This window comes from Nelumbo nucifera, chromosome 5 (genome assembly GCF_055504915.1).
Source record: "Nelumbo nucifera cultivar China Antique chromosome 5, China Antique-T2T, whole genome shotgun sequence".
NCBI classification, from domain to species: Eukaryota; Viridiplantae; Streptophyta; class Magnoliopsida; order Proteales; family Nelumbonaceae; genus Nelumbo; species Nelumbo nucifera.
In genome coordinates this window covers 25,170,279-25,185,885 of record NC_142653.1, presented here as the reverse complement: position 1 = coordinate 25,185,885, position 15,607 = coordinate 25,170,279, and the positions used below count along the sequence as shown (strand labels likewise).

The window sequence follows — 15,607 nt, the reverse complement described above, 5'->3', positions numbered from 1 at the left end:
CGCTGTAAATCTTCCATACATGTGATGCAATATTTACAGCACGCAGTGTTTAATTAATATTTTAGCTACGGGAAAAGGGTGTCCCGCTTCAAACCCACCCCACTACCGGGGACGGTGTAAGGTATTTTGGCTACGGCGAGGGGGTGTCTCACCCTCAACCCGCCCAGTTGGCGTTCCTAATAACATATTGACAGAGTGACTATAATCATAGTGTTCATATTTGAATTATTATCCACTCCACCTCCTTACCTACTAAATGGCTCCTTTTGTTTAGGGATTTTCTCTATATGAGATCCATTGAATAAATTACAATGTGAAGGAGGGTTGAGGTTGGGATGCTCAGAGAAGGTCACAAGAGAGGTAAGAAAGTTCTTAGTAGTAAAGAGTTTAGATATTTACTGTGAGGGGTCATCTCTTATTTAAAATTGAATCCGTCTAGAGGTAGGTGAATGTGGACGATTAGGGTGCAGTCTGGCCTTGAGGGTGCGGCCACGCTATTGGCCCCGTATCGCACGCCAGCCTCTGCTCTATACACACTCTCATTGGAGCCGCTCTGTGCCGCCTTCTGCCACGCACGTACGTGCCATTGGCCCGAGTTATAATCGCCTACATCAAGAGGTTAATTATAACATTATTCAAAAGATAAAATCAAGATCCATTAATTACCCTGTTAAGATAATATTTATGAAAGATTAAAAAATTAATATGGCTTTTTTAAAAAGTGATGAACAAAGCCAAAAGATATAGCACCTAATCGGCACTAACAGGTCCTAAATGGCAATCTAAATGAATGGCAACTACTATTTCCATCATCAACTGTTAATTGCAATATATATAACTCGATCATTTGGACAACAAACAATGTTGTATTGTGAAAAGATCCTCTACTTTCATTAATTACGTTACAAACTCATGACATGAAAGCATAGAGAGAGGTTACCAAAAATGAAACAAGATAGTTTGATCAATATCAGAATTCACGCCAAAAATTTTTCAGTACTAAATATGAAAAAGAATTTATTGAATGATGTTTGTATTGGGGAGATTTTCTCCCTGGTCATGTACAAAAGTAAATTTATATATGCATTGGAGTGGCAAAGTAGATGCTTAATTTCCAAATTGATCGAGTTGAAGAGATTGATTCAATGTCAATGTGCTGTCCCTGCAGGCTGCTTTGAAAGCCAGAGAAAAGCTTGAATATTAGTCCTTTCTCCATTCAACGGCTTTGAAATATATTGCCTTCCCACTTGTTTGTAACCACTAACCAGTGTGATTTAGACTTGCAATCTGGCGATGTTGCAGCAGAGAATGTCAACCAAGGTACAGATCCTGCATTCCGATCGTCTCATGATCACTAGCCACTCAAACGAGAAGTGAGGTCGAGAAATTGATCTTCTTTGCAAGGAATTGTAAGACCACCCATTGGATGGTTGAACCCAAACTCCTCCTCTGCCTGACCTAATAAATCTTGGAAGGAAGGGTTGGTTAAGTAAGATATTGGAACAATGAACCTCTTCTTTTGAGCCTGATCACCAACATAGACTGCAAAATGGCCCTTGGGAACATTAGCGGTTGGTGCAGAAGGTAAAAGAGAACGTCGGAGAAGGGCTTTTGCAAGAACCATCCCTGGCAATCGGATACCCATGGCTTCTGAGGAGGTAACTTGAAAACGAAAAGAGCGACCGACGAAAATGGATATCGAAGTTTGCTTCAGCTCTGAATTTCAGAGGGAGGTGTAAAGGCTAGACTTGAAATTAAAGATGGATCGATGCACTTCCTTTGGGAGTAAGGGTAGATATATATACACAACACGCTATGTAATGTGGCCCAAAACTAATCACCTACACAAATGAATGAATATTGACTAGTTAGACAGACTTAGATGATGGATATACCAAATTCTGAACACGCCTCATGGGTTTGCCTTGTATAACTCTTTAACATCACATCACGATGCACCGCAAATATCCCACTTGACCACTTGAGTAAACATTGAAATGAGTAGTGGGGATCGAACTGATTGTATGGTAATTATTTGTAAATTCTTTCGTGACTGGCACAAATGCATGGGTCCATCTGTCTCCATCGAGGGACCACCATCTACAATGATCACATGGCTTTGCCTTGTAACCCATGGGTCATTAGGTCTGTTCAAGACCCACCTCATCAAAAACATAACTACTACATGCATGTTATCCCCACCTCATGCATCCATCAATGTATCAACAATGTAGCTACTACATCTCTCTCTCTCTCTAATTATCCACCAGGCACCAACCCATGGTGCAGACTGCAGAGACACCATGCAAGTGGTCGCTAGCTACAACATACACTTGACAACGTAATATGATATCCATGTGATGGTGTTGGACTGTTGGTGTACGAATAACTATTAGTGTACTGTAAAAGAAGATTCAAGTTAATTTGGGCCCTACTGCCTGAGACCGAAAGGGCTTCAAAACCAAACTTGAGAGTTGAAAGTGAAATCAAACAAGAATTTATGACTGGGATTTGTGGCAATGCATCAACCTAACAGAGTAACATGCAATTAATATTTCTTCTAGTTTCCTCAACTTGTATTCACTATTTATCACAGACCAGTTGGTTGAGTGCTTCTCCGACACAAGGACCTACATCATATATATATGGAGATAGGTATTTAAGCATCGACAATCCCGCCCTGCAAATTTCTTACACCTTTATCATATCTTGCTTTATTTTCTCAAATTCGATATCTTTGTTCCTTGTAACCATGGCCGTGGAAAAACAGTTGTGTTGCAGTTCTAGTTCATTTGTTATCTTCCTTAAACTAGTTGCTGATCTCTTCCAAAGCCGTTTTTCCTCTATGTCGAGGAGAACCTGGAGCAGTTTCTGATTCCGACGCCCTACTCATTACAAACACAGCTCGATCGAAGAGCAATTTGAGTCCCATATATGACGTCCACTCAGTTTTTATTGTTATCAAAAACTGATTCATGCCGTTATCAGTATATCTCTAGGCCTATATATTGTGTTTCTGTTAGGAAGAGCTAGAGCCACAAGCAGTTCATGCATGATTTAGCTGCTATGACTCAGGAAAGAGAAGAGTTTCGGTTTTATATGTCACCATTCACCGGTGGCAGCATCCTTCTCCAGAATTTGAAAACACAGATACCACTCCATACGTGGTGAATATGCCAAACGACAATCGAAAACCAGGCCAGTTCATCAATAGACCAATATCTGTTGCGGACTTTACCCGATCCTAAGAAAAACTACATGGGTCTGAGGATGATTGATATGGATCTTACAGCGGATATGATGACGAAACAACTCACCCAACCAGCATATCAAAAATTAATTCAACAAGCTATATCAAGTTTGCAACAGTTGTACAGCATCCCAACTGCGGAAGAGTATTGTAAGTACAATCTTTCACTCATTCAGCAACTAGTCTAATATGTCAAAGTAGATTTCTATTACAAAGCAAATTGATTTTCTCACTAGTCTCTTTTGTTATCTCAACTTGAACTTATCATGTGGCAACCGAGGAATAAACATTGGCAGCACAGAGACACGAAAACGCACCCCTAACACAACAGCCATTTTAGGTTATTCATTTCTCTTTGGTTTTTATTCCTCTGATTCCGATCTTTCACCTACAAGGGATATCTTTGATGCTTTAGTATGCCCATTAGATGTGGTAGTTTTTTATTGGCCCATCCATCCCATGAACTCTAAGGATTGCCCATTCCAGGTTTGTCCAGAAAGGACTTCAAATTTTGGCCGAAGAGAAGTAGCCCAATAACGACCAGTTTTACTCAGAGTCAGAGACATTCAAATTTTAGATCAAATTAAACAAATATGTCATCTTTGCCTTGTACATAATGAATGACAGGCCTCAAAGCATTGCCTCTTAAAATACCCACACAATGGGATTTTGTTACTATATATAAAGGCCCATTATCAGCCAACCATTTCTCTAGGCTGTGATCAGTAGTATTTTTTGCCCAACTCACAGCAAAGTCCTTTTGTGCCATACATGCATCTCTCTCTGTAGAGAAGAGTTGTTCTGGGACTTCAAGAATGACACAGTGGAATCTTATGACGGCCAATTGAGTCTTTCTTCTCCATGAGGGCCTAATCCAGTTATTTACTGAAGGGATATATCCATGATGAACCTGGTTATGGTTAATTGGGACAGCAACGTGGTTTTCCCATTTCTTAGGATTAGTCATAGAATCATATTCCTAGAACTCACACCATTATTGTACAATGCTTGATCGGCTGAAGGAAACCTCTTCTGGTGCGCCAAGTCCTTTTAAATTGCAGAAACTGTGGAGCAGCGATGCTTTAACTTTTTGCTCTGTTAGAGATGAATAAAAACTTCCTTTGCAAGAGTAGGAGCCTGATTGTCAGTCCTATTTTCAAGTTAGTAAGAAATTTTAAAGGGTATTGTGAAGGATGAAGCAGGAACGTTTTTTCGGTAAAATTTCCAAAAACTAGATGTAGAGGTAAAATACTTGATCAGCATGAACATGAATACATGAATTATGTGGAACATGATACCATTTCTCGTTTAGCCACTAGAGTTCAAAGTCCTTGATGATATGGTTAGAAGAAGGGGGAATAGAAGAAATTCAAATTGTTTCATGGTTTTGAAATTGGAAAAAGACCAAGCTTATGCCAGCTAGCAACCTGACCTTATCTGTGAAGAGTTGGAAGGAATTGGTTTCAGAATTTTCTTATCAACATCATTTAGAATGGTTTTACTTTGATCTATAATGCTTATAAATATCCTTTCTTCCATGCATACATGTTCTTAAGGGTATGGCTAAGTGGATTCATTCAATCATGGGAAACTTATGATAAGAGTAAAAGAAGATCAAGAAGCATTACTTGGTTGGAATTTCAGAATTCGAAATCTTACAGATGTTAAGACAAGCCTAAGAATTAAGGAAGATGGGGTGGCAAGTCCTATCCATCCACATAAATTCCTGCCAGGCAAACATGCGAGGAAGGAATCTTGGGCCCTTTTAGGAAACTTTAAATTGCAATCTGGATCATTAAGAGAGGCTGAAGCTTGAATGAGACTTTGATCAAATGGCTGGTGGTGGGTGAAAGAGTTTTCTGTTTGGTTCAATTGATGGTTCGGTAATGGTCCATTCTGTGATCAAATTGAAATTTTAATGTTCGTGGAACTCAGAATTCAAAGAATGAAGGATAACCTCGATATCTATGGTAGTTAGAAGGATAACCTCGCATCAGTTACATTGAGTATGTCTCTCTTTGATGGTGAAGATAGAAGGGTGTTAGAAGCTGATTAATTTCCTAAGTCCCATTTTCTGCAGAATCCTATTGGCAAGTGTTTAGACAAAGATCAATCATCTATCTAGTTGGAAAAGGATGTTGTTTAACAAAAACCCCAATCAAAATTCTGAACTTTGCTTGGAAGGGATTGAGATTTGAAGTGAGGAATTCTTAACAGCATTGGATTGAAATGAAGGTACAGATCACTTTTTGAGTAAGGTGCAAGAAAGTGGTTTTGGAGGAAGGAATAGCAATGGAATGTGCAAACCCTTTTAAAGTAAATGGCAAAGATGTTTGGAGGAAGGTAATTTGCATCATGTGTCCATAACTTGGTGGTTTCACTAGGTATCTTAAGCTACATACAAATGGAGCTTTGATTAGTGCAGATTGGGATGGAATTTGCACTTCTCTAGGCGTGCTTATTGCAGCATTTAGTCATGATTATAGTATCGAAGCAAAACTAATTGCAGAAGCTCGATTTGTTCCGGGTTTTAACTCTGAAACTCCTTGGATTATAGATTATATATATGAGCGTGATGAAAGGATATTGAATTACAATGCTGTCTTCCAGTCATTTGCATGTTCATGCAAGAAATTTCATGGTGGATTAAGGGTGAAAAGGGATATCTATCTGATTTGAGGCAATATGATACAGTTTAATTGATTAAACCGTATATATGAAGAGTCCATTCTCCATTGTTAAATGTTAATCCAGGAAACACTCAGTTGCCTTCAGTCCTAATAATCCCATGCCCTCTGTACTGTAAGTGGAGCCCACCTGACAGCCAGCAAGCCCCGACCTGGGTTGATAGTTCTTGTGTGAATAACTTCTTATGCCTGCTTTTACCCCCCAAAAAAGAATTCTTTTTCTTGGAGTACTCTTTTGCCAAACAAATTTACATCTTTTTACTTATGGGATGGTTTGGATGGAGAGAAATTTGGTCTTGGTACAATCACTATTGTACAGCGCATTCATTAAACATCCAAAAATTTTGACAAAAACGAGAAGGCGTCAGGCGTGGATTTTATCATCACCGTTAGAAGCATGGTTTTCAAATCGGATCGGACCGTTTTACTCCAAACTATTGATCCAGGCGGTCCAACCGTTGAATTATCGATTCAGACAATAGTCTTTTATCGTTTTCTGCTTTTTATTTAATTTTTTTTATTTTTCTTTCATAGATCATTCATTCAGACCGGACCGTCAGACCTACGACTTCAGAACAGTTTCTTGTCCGGTCCAGTTTTAAAAACCTAAGCGATTGTAAACTAGACTGAAAGTTTTGGGGTTTGGAAGATTCCCTATTTTAGCCTTTAGACAAAAGTACCCTTCAGTAGTTGTTATTATCATTATAAATAAGGGTATTTTTGTCTTTTCATTGAAAATGTTTCCAGGTTTGAAGAGGCTGCGTTTAATTGCAGCACAAATTTATTTGCACCAACACAAAACTATGATTGTACAAATGACTTGGGTGCAAATTCTGTTTTATTTTTGTTTAAAATTTTACCTATCTTGTTTATACAAATGAAATAAAATAAGACATGAAGCAGAATAAATTAAAACCCAAAATGAAATTAAACCAAAATTTACATTGTTTTCAACTAGAGGTGTAAAACGTGTTGGCACGGCACGGCTCGCTTGTGGCCCGCGCAAAATGCAGGCCACGTAGGCCATGCCGCCCTCCCTAAGGATAATTTTGGGGGGTCAGCCCAACACAACCCACGGCCCAAGCCTGTGACGTGTCGTGTCATGCCACGAGCCTGGGAGGGGCGGGCTATAAGCCATGCCATGGGCAGGGGCCATGCCGGGCCTTAGGCGTGGGCCGAACTGGGATAGACTAGTTTTTTTGTATTTTTTTGACATTTTTTTATTTTTTTTATTTCTTTGTTAAGTAAAACTAAAATATTTGACTTTCCTTTGGGAACTATTTGAAAAAATAAGAAATCTAACAAAGAAATGAAAAAAAAATGCTTAACCAAATAAGAAGTCAAAGAGAAGACTCAAAGTGAATAACAATTTGGAAGAAAAATAGGAATTTTATTTTATTTAAATTTGAATGATACAAAGCATACAATGGTTGGATGAATGAAATATGAAAACTGGAAAAATAGAATAAATTAATAAAATATAAAAATACAAAATGGTTACAAATTGAAAATAAAAAATATCAAATAAATTAAATAAAATTAAAACAAAATTTACAATAATTTGAAAAAAAAATGCTATACAACTATTGAGTATACAAAAAATATTACCTTCATCATTTTCTCCTATTGTTCTTGACGTTGATCATCTGCTTCAAGTGAAACATCAGGTGTAGTGACATGCCCTCCTTTGTTTTGTAATTTATCTTCAACATCCAGTCAATCTTTAAAACAAATGCACATTTCTAGACTTTCATCATTTATACAACTTCTCTTGTCGCCCAACACCCTAGTACTTACACTAAAACAAGACTCCGATGAAACTGTAGACACCAGAGGGGTTAGTAGATCACATGCCATAACGGCAAGAACTGGATAATTTTTTACATATTCACTCTACCAGACTAAAATATCAAAATTATTTGTTCCCTCCAAGGTGAAAAAAGAATCACCTAAAGTAGAAAAATTTGTTTGTAAATAAAAATTAAGTCTAATAAATGAACTTGTTGTCGAGGCAGTGGATTTATGCCTCTTAATAAATAAAAAAAGTTTTTCTCTTCCACTACTAGACTCAAGTTCAAAAGTGGCAGCTGTACAAGTTGTACAATTTTTATTAATCCGTGTTACTTCATATTCATATAAACTATACATTTCAAATAATAAATTATGAATTTCTTCTTTTTCATTTCCAATTTCAATATTCATATTTTCACAATATGTTTCAAGTAAAAGATCTAAACCATCTTTCCTAATCCTAGAATCTAATATTGTAGCTAAGCAATAAAGAGGAGAAATGTTCTCCCAATACTTTTTAAATTTATTTCCCATTATTTCAACAATACTTTTAACTTATGGATTTCTCTATAATTTGCAAAACAATCACTAATTATCATTAATTGATAAACAAAATTACAACTAATTGGATAATAAATACCCGATAATTTATTAGTTTCATCATAAAAATGTTTAAAAAATCTCTACAAATTGTCATTTCCTAGTCTTCCTCAAATATAATATCAGTAGATATTTTTGCACTATAAAAATCACTAAGAATTTGTTTGTGAGAAATAGAAATTTCTAACATAACATAGGTAAAATTCCATCTATGTTTAACATCTAATATAAAATGTTTATATTTTAAACCATAATTTTGACATAAATATTTAAATTCTTGTTTTCTTGCTCCAGAACTTTTAATATATATAATACAATTTCTTATTTTAGAAATATGAGTAGAAATAAGATTTAAAGCATCCTAAATACATAAATTTAAGATGTAATATGCACATTTGATATGAAATAACTTACCATTTAAACATGGTTTAATTGAAATTTCAAAATATTTATTGCTGAATCATTATTACTAGCATTAAGGGTGGGGTGTTCAAATTCGATTGATAAACCAAAAACCAAACCAAATAAGCTAATCGGTTAATTCGGCTATCAGTTTGGTACGATTTTTATTCAAAACAAAAATTAGTTTTCGGTTTTAGTTCAATTTGACTGAAATTTTCAACCGAACCGAAAATCGAATTAATGTTGTTATTTAGTTAAGTATATTAAATATTAAAGTTTTATTTAATACTTTATACTAATTAATTATTCCATTTTCCAATGAACAATTAATAATAGTTAATTAAAACCTAGACTCATTATTAATTGTTCTTTAATCATTAATTACTTTTGAAAATGGCCAATTTTCCAATTCTCCATTGGCATAGGGCTTTGGGCCTATTTTAACTTTTAATTAATAATAGCTAATTAATTAAAATCATTGGGCTTTGGGGTCATTCTAACTTTTAATTAATTAATTAAAACCATTGGGTTTTGAGTAGGGGTGTCCACGGTTCGATTAACCGAACCATAGCACTTTTTTGTAAACTGAACTGGTGGTATCGGTTTTTCCAATTGTCCAAACCGAAACCGGTTAACCGATCCGTCGGTTTTGGTTTTTGACTAGTTTGATTCTTTGGTTTTTTGGTTTTCTTATATTTATAATATATTATACAAATATATATGAAATATTATGTTATAAATAATAAATGATATATAATATATTGTAAATATTTGAAAAATATATAATATATTTATAAATAGATCACTATAAATATAATATAAGTATATATTTATATTTATAATGAATATATATTTATATATAATACATAGAAAATATGTGACATATATTAAAAATATATAAAATATACATAAAAATATATATACCGGTCGGTTTGGTTAACCGTCGTTTTTTTGTAGGTTAACCGAAAACCAAACTGGTCCTTTGGTTTTCCAAAAATCCCGAACCAATCAGTTCGGTTCGGTTTTTCGATTTTTCATGGACACCCCTAGTTTTGGGTCCATTTTAACTTTTCATTAATAACACTTATTAAATGCTTGCCATTTATGTGGAACCAAGGTCCAATCGAACCAACCCAACTGAATTCGGTTAGGGCCAATTCAATTCAATTAGAGGAAATGGTAAAACTAAATAGTCAGTAAGATCCTCAATTTGAACCGAATAGAACCGAATCAACCGATTGTACAACCCCTAACTAGCATTATCAAAACTAATAGAAAATAATTTATTGTCAATTCCATAAACATGTAAAGTATTCAAACCTAATAAAACTTAAAATTCTTTTATTTAAAAGTCAATTTTCATCGATAAAATGGCAGGTAACACAAATATAACTTATGTTAAATTTAGAAGTCCAGATATCAAAAGTAATTGCAACTTTAAAATTAATATTTGATAACATATAAATTAAATCTTATTTATATGAATAAAAAAAATTAAAGGATCTTAATAGTATTCGTAGCTTTAAATTGTGTAACCATTTTTCAAGTTTATTATCTTCTGTTAACAAAAATGATTGTTCAGCATGTACAATGTATTTTGTTAATTCTTGCCTCATTTTGTCTTGAGAATATTTAAAAGTACCAACCCCCCTAATTTGTGTTTGTATTGTTTCTCTCCCTTCTTCTTCTTCTTCTTCTTCTTCTTCTTCTCATGGGTGAATAAATGTCTGCCCAAATGGCCAATACCACCCTTGCTACAATAGCTAAAGTCTTTTCTACACTATTGGCAAATAGCTCTTTTTCCCTTCCCCTGAACCTCCTTTACTTTAAATATTTTTCAAACCGAGCTAATCAACTTAGTGGCCTTCTTTTTATTTTCCCTAGTATCAATACTAGGGGTGGAAGTTCCGTCAAAATCAATAGCATCCATATCAGTGCTAATACTACCATGCTACGACTGAATATCGTCGACATTGAACATGCTGGGGAATTAGTTTCAAGAGGAGCCAATCACTTTTTTAATTCTAAAAAAATAAAAATTAATTTAATTATCTTACCCGAATTGCTAGTTCAGAATCCCAATTTGATTTCAACAGTTTAACTCCAAGAGTCCAAGCCTCCCAAATTGCTAAATTGAGATACTTGAGCTATTGAGCAAGTATTCTTCTTGTTGAAACTTCAATAAAGTTGAGAATTGAAAAATCAAAGAATATACGAGAGATTGAGACTTGAGAGAGTATGAGAATTAAAAAAGAGATTAAGAAATTTGTTAAATTGGTGTGATGAGAATAGTAGAGGATAGAGCTATTTATAAGAATTGAAAATAATTCAATTACCCAAAATACCATAAAAACTAACCGTTTTTTAGTTGTTATGAAAGATATTCTGATCATTGTAAAGTTATTTATCACTCTACCCAAAATGTCTCCCAAACTAGCTACATTCTTTCTCCCCAAAATCAAAATACATAAATACCCCCTATATAATTGTTTATAACTGTTAGAAGTATTTATGTAAAAAAAAAATCTCAAAAAGCACAAATAGCACAAATAGCACAACACGCACAATCACGTCGTACTGTACGAGCCCATAGACCTAGAACCCCAGGCCCAATATGGCCCGGACCATCCGGGCCTGGCACGGCCCATGTGCCGTCTGCTATGTCATGCCGGGCCGGTCCAAATTTGGGCCCGATTTAACCTCTATTTTCAACGAAAAAAAGAGCCATTGCATCTATGATTCGGATTTAATCCTCACTCCTCAGTTAGCACACTTAACACCAACGCCACACACATTGCAGCCGTGAAAACATATCCATAACACAATTAACACCAACGTCACACACATTGCAGCCGTGAAAAGCATATTTGGATTCGAATTCCGTTGCACTATCTCTCGAATTAATGAGATGTTCTTGAATGATTTTGTTTTATAAGAAGCGGGATGATGTAATTCACTGGAAGATGTTTCTAATAATGGATGAATGTATCGGGAGGTTAATGTGAATATGTAATTAAGTGAGGAGTAAATATAATTTTTTTAAAGAAAAATCGAATTCATTTAACAACAATAGTTGAGGGAACAACTTTCACGACTTTCACAAGAGTCAAAAAAAATATATATATATATATATATATATATATAACTGGCGGCAGTAAATACAAATATACAAATTAATAAAAGAATAATTAATCATTTTTTACAAGGGATTGGGATGAATTCAGACTCAGAAATTAATTAGATTTTTTTTCTCTTTTTTTTTTTTTCAAGTATGCAGTCGCTTGTCAAAAACAGCGAGAAGAAATAAGCTACCTTTTTTGCACCTCCATTCATGGAGCACTCAAGTGAGAAGTGAGATCAAGGAAGGCGTCTTCGTTGCACGGAATTATAAGGCCGCCCATCCGATGATCAAATCCAAATTCTTCTTCAGCCCGAATGAGTAGGTCCTGGAATAACGGATGCTCCAAGTAAGATATTGGAACCACGAACCGCTTCTTCTGGCTCTCTCCGATGTATACAGCAAAATGGCCTCTGGGGACATCTTTGACGGTTGTTGATGGAAGTAGTGCTGGGTGTCTAGTGAGACGAAGAGAACATTCTCGAATGATTTCTTTGCTATGGAGAACCACCCGACGCAAATGGAGGCCCATTTTCTTCTAGATATATAGAAGACTTCTATAAATCGGGTCAACAAAATCTTTGACACTTGAAAACGATGGTGGATGTTTGGAGTTGTGGAATGAGTGTGGCTCTCCAAGTGTTTGTATATACAATATATATATATATATACGTGGTGAGAGGTAGCTAGACAAAGGAGTTTGTCATTGCATGTGTAATGTTTTTTTTTTTTTTTTAATTTTTAATGGTATTATAAAGTACACATTATGGATGAGGGACACGGCCTCACGGGGACAGAGGAGAGCAGGGTGTAAGTGGGGTCCACCTATCTTAACACCTGTAATTACACGGATTTGATCCTGTGCTTCATTAAGGATGCCAAATGTCCAGCTAAGCTATAGAGTCATCAATCAACGCATGTGTAGTGTTGGTTTTAACAAATAAATATGTCGCTTCCATTACTTAATTCATGTAACATCCCTTGTGTAGATAGTTGTAAGCTTAGTGCCAACCGTTTTCAACAGACAAAGGATTAAGAGTGCAACTTGCAGACACCTGCATTGGGCATTTGTTAATTTTTCAAGGGGTTCACCTGAGGGCGGCGGGCATATATATATAGGACTGCAAATGTACGGGCCGGACCAAATTGGATATATATCCAATTTTAATTTGTTATTATTCAGATTCAGATTCAGATTCAGATTCGGATTCGGATTCGGATTCGGATTCGGATTAAATTTAGATGGATATTATTAATAAATTAAACTAAACGTTGTAAGAATATTTTATATTATTATTAATAAAAGGGTAAATTATATATAGGAACTTTGTATAGTACTTTGGGGGTAGTGACATAGGTATTCTAAACTTTTAATTGCAACTCTTTAGTAATTGAACTCCTAAAAAAAATACTTGAATTCATTATATAATATTAAAAATATTCTTTTTGTATATTTTTTAAATCATTTTACAGAGTAAAATCATCATCAAATAATGCTATTATTAGTAAATTTAAATATATTATTTGCTATTCATGTGAAAATGTCATCGTGGGGAAATGTTTGATTACTTGAATGTTTAATTAATGGAATACTAATAGATAGACCCAAGTGTCTATTTTTAAGAATTTAGAATACTCAAATATCACAATTGAAAGTTCAAAATACTTATCTCTCACTACCCCGAAGTAGAAAATGCCTATATGTAATTTATTCTTGATAAAATGAACCAAAAAAATGAATTTAATATTGCGTATTATAAATAAAATGATCACGACTTACACTTAAACCCATGAATGGTAAATATGAAACATCCAAATTGACTTTATGAATATATATGGTAAATATATATATATATATATATATATATATAATAAATGTATATATCTTTAGATTCTCCTTCATCCATTGGTGATTTGTCCTTTTCGTTTTTTCATTTGCAGAAGATTTCTAGATCTTCCTTCATCCATTATCTTATTTTATTCTCTTGAAAAATTGAAAAAAAATAATAATAATAATTGTATGTATCTAAACATTAACGGTAACGGGTCTATTTTTCCTGGCACACTTTCTAAATATGAATGGGTCAAATTATATCACATTGGGAATTTGGGACATTCGAATTTAATGATGCTAATATCAGGCCTAACAGCCCGGGCCCAATGCAATGGCGATTGTTCAATTCAAATGGACCAAATGCAATGGAGACTGTAATTACATCAATTATGTCAGCTCCCTGCATGTGAGTCATGTCATGCATTATGCATGCTAAGACAACCCATTTACAGAGACTACAGAGCGGATTCCCCCTGGGCCTCGTACATTTTTTTATCCCCGTTAGGAGGAAAGTCTGACACGAATTGCGAATTGGTTTCACACTCTCACATACATTTGGGTTATGACCCATGACCCATGTAGGATCGGTGCATTGCACTTTGGGCGGAAGCATGAAATAGTGTGATACGCTTTTTTATCAGAATGAACCACAAGAAGTCTGTGGTAAGTACTTACTTGGTTAAGCACACGGCCCAAAACACAAAGAGAAGAGGCTTGTCTATATGCCCTTTACTTTTAGAATTCAGAGGGGATTTGACACCAAACATATTCACCAACCCATGCCCATCTATCAATCCAGTTCCAGGGGGCGCCATCCACCCATCAAATCAAGTAGTTCCTTGCCAGGCTGTTTCGATTTGATAGTGTATAGCTCGTTGCAACAAATATTATGCTATAATGCGACCATTCCGAATATCTTGATACCGGATTTGGAGGCAAAACCATGTGGATTGTGGAGCACGTCCCCTAGTACTATCGGCCCCTGCAACTGTCTCTTCATTACTATTCACTCTCATCAGTCAGTACTCAGTAATTGAGAGGATGAATTGTCCTTCCACCCTACTTCTTTCCTCTCTATATATACATGCCTTGTGCAAGCTGAGCTGCCATCCTTCTCTCAAAGCCCAAAGCCTTTCTTTCACACACACTTGATAAAAACTCTTCCCTCGCAACCGAGTGCTCTTGTTCACATTCTCGATCAAAACCCAAATAGAAGCCAAGCATGGGTTTTCGTCTGCCTCGGATGGGTCATGCTAAGAGGTTTCTGCAATGGTCTAGTCTGACTACAGATGAAATGACTTCAGCGGCCCGAACCGGGAGTGTCCCAAAAGGCCATATCGCCATTTATGTTGGAGAAACCCAGAACCAGAAGAAGCGGTTCGTGATTCCCATTTCCTATTTGAAGCATCCGTCGTTCCAAGACCTGCTAAATCGGGCTGAAGAAGAATTTGGCTTCCATCATCCAATGGGCGGTCTTACAATTCCCTGCCGAGAAGATGTCTTCATTAGCCTCGCATCTCGTTTGAAAGGCTTATGAGGGAGACGAGAAAGCAAAATCTACAATTTTGTAATCAGTGAATAACCATTTTCATGTACATAGATTTTTTTTTTTTTTTTCCATTCCAAGGTCGAGAAAAAGATGCCCTTGATCGTATCATTGAATAGAATTTTCTCTTCTTCTCTTTCTACATTCAAATTCTCACCTACTTTGAACCCTATTATTATTCTCCGTATGTCTTTCTCTTGGTTTTTCTTTTTTTTTTCTTCTTGTTTTTTTTCTTAATTGCCAAACCTGACTAAATTAATGCGTTTGTTAAATAAACCACATGGCTGGAACAGTTAATAATTAATACAGCTGGAAAAATTGCGGACTCTAAGAGTATAAATACAAATATGCAGAGTGCAAACCTTGTATTATTTTGTAT

At 35.4% G+C, this 15,607-nt stretch overlaps 2 protein-coding genes and 1 long non-coding RNA gene across 3 annotated transcripts; 2 read left to right on the top strand and 1 right to left on the bottom strand.

The window, feature by feature from the left end:
• Positions 1-864: 864 nt before the first annotated feature.
• Positions 865-12,380, bottom strand: LOC104595900 (auxin-responsive protein SAUR21-like). Its single transcript, XM_010256864.3, has 2 exons — positions 12,043-12,380; positions 865-10,906 (listed from the first exon to the last, which is right to left on the bottom strand). The coding sequence occupies exon 1, from the start codon at positions 12,378-12,380 to the stop codon at positions 12,060-12,062; it is 321 nt and encodes a 106-aa protein (XP_010255166.1). The 3' UTR covers positions 865-10,906; positions 12,043-12,059.
• Positions 3,260-12,742, top strand: LOC148791305 (uncharacterized). The gene is made up of 2 exons (XR_016076225.1): positions 3,260-3,400; positions 12,001-12,742. It is a non-coding gene; the product is annotated as an uncharacterized LOC148791305 (long non-coding RNA).
• A 1,882-nt stretch (positions 12,743-14,624) lies between these two features.
• LOC104595899 (auxin-responsive protein SAUR21-like) lies at positions 14,625-15,370 on the top strand. Its single transcript, XM_010256863.3, has one exon. The coding sequence runs from the start codon at positions 14,905-14,907 to the stop codon at positions 15,217-15,219; it is 315 nt and encodes a 104-aa protein (XP_010255165.1). The 5' UTR covers positions 14,625-14,904; the 3' UTR covers positions 15,220-15,370.
• The last annotated feature ends 237 nt before the right edge of the window (positions 15,371-15,607 follow it).

Excerpts from the sequence above, each read along its gene's own strand:
- LOC104595900 (XM_010256864.3), bottom strand. The coding sequence starts at position 12,380 with ATGGGCCTCCATTTGCGTCGGGTGGTTCTCCATAGCAAAGAAATCATT.
- LOC104595899 (XM_010256863.3), top strand. The coding sequence starts at position 14,905 with ATGGGTTTTCGTCTGCCTCGGATGGGTCATGCTAAGAGGTTTCTGCAA.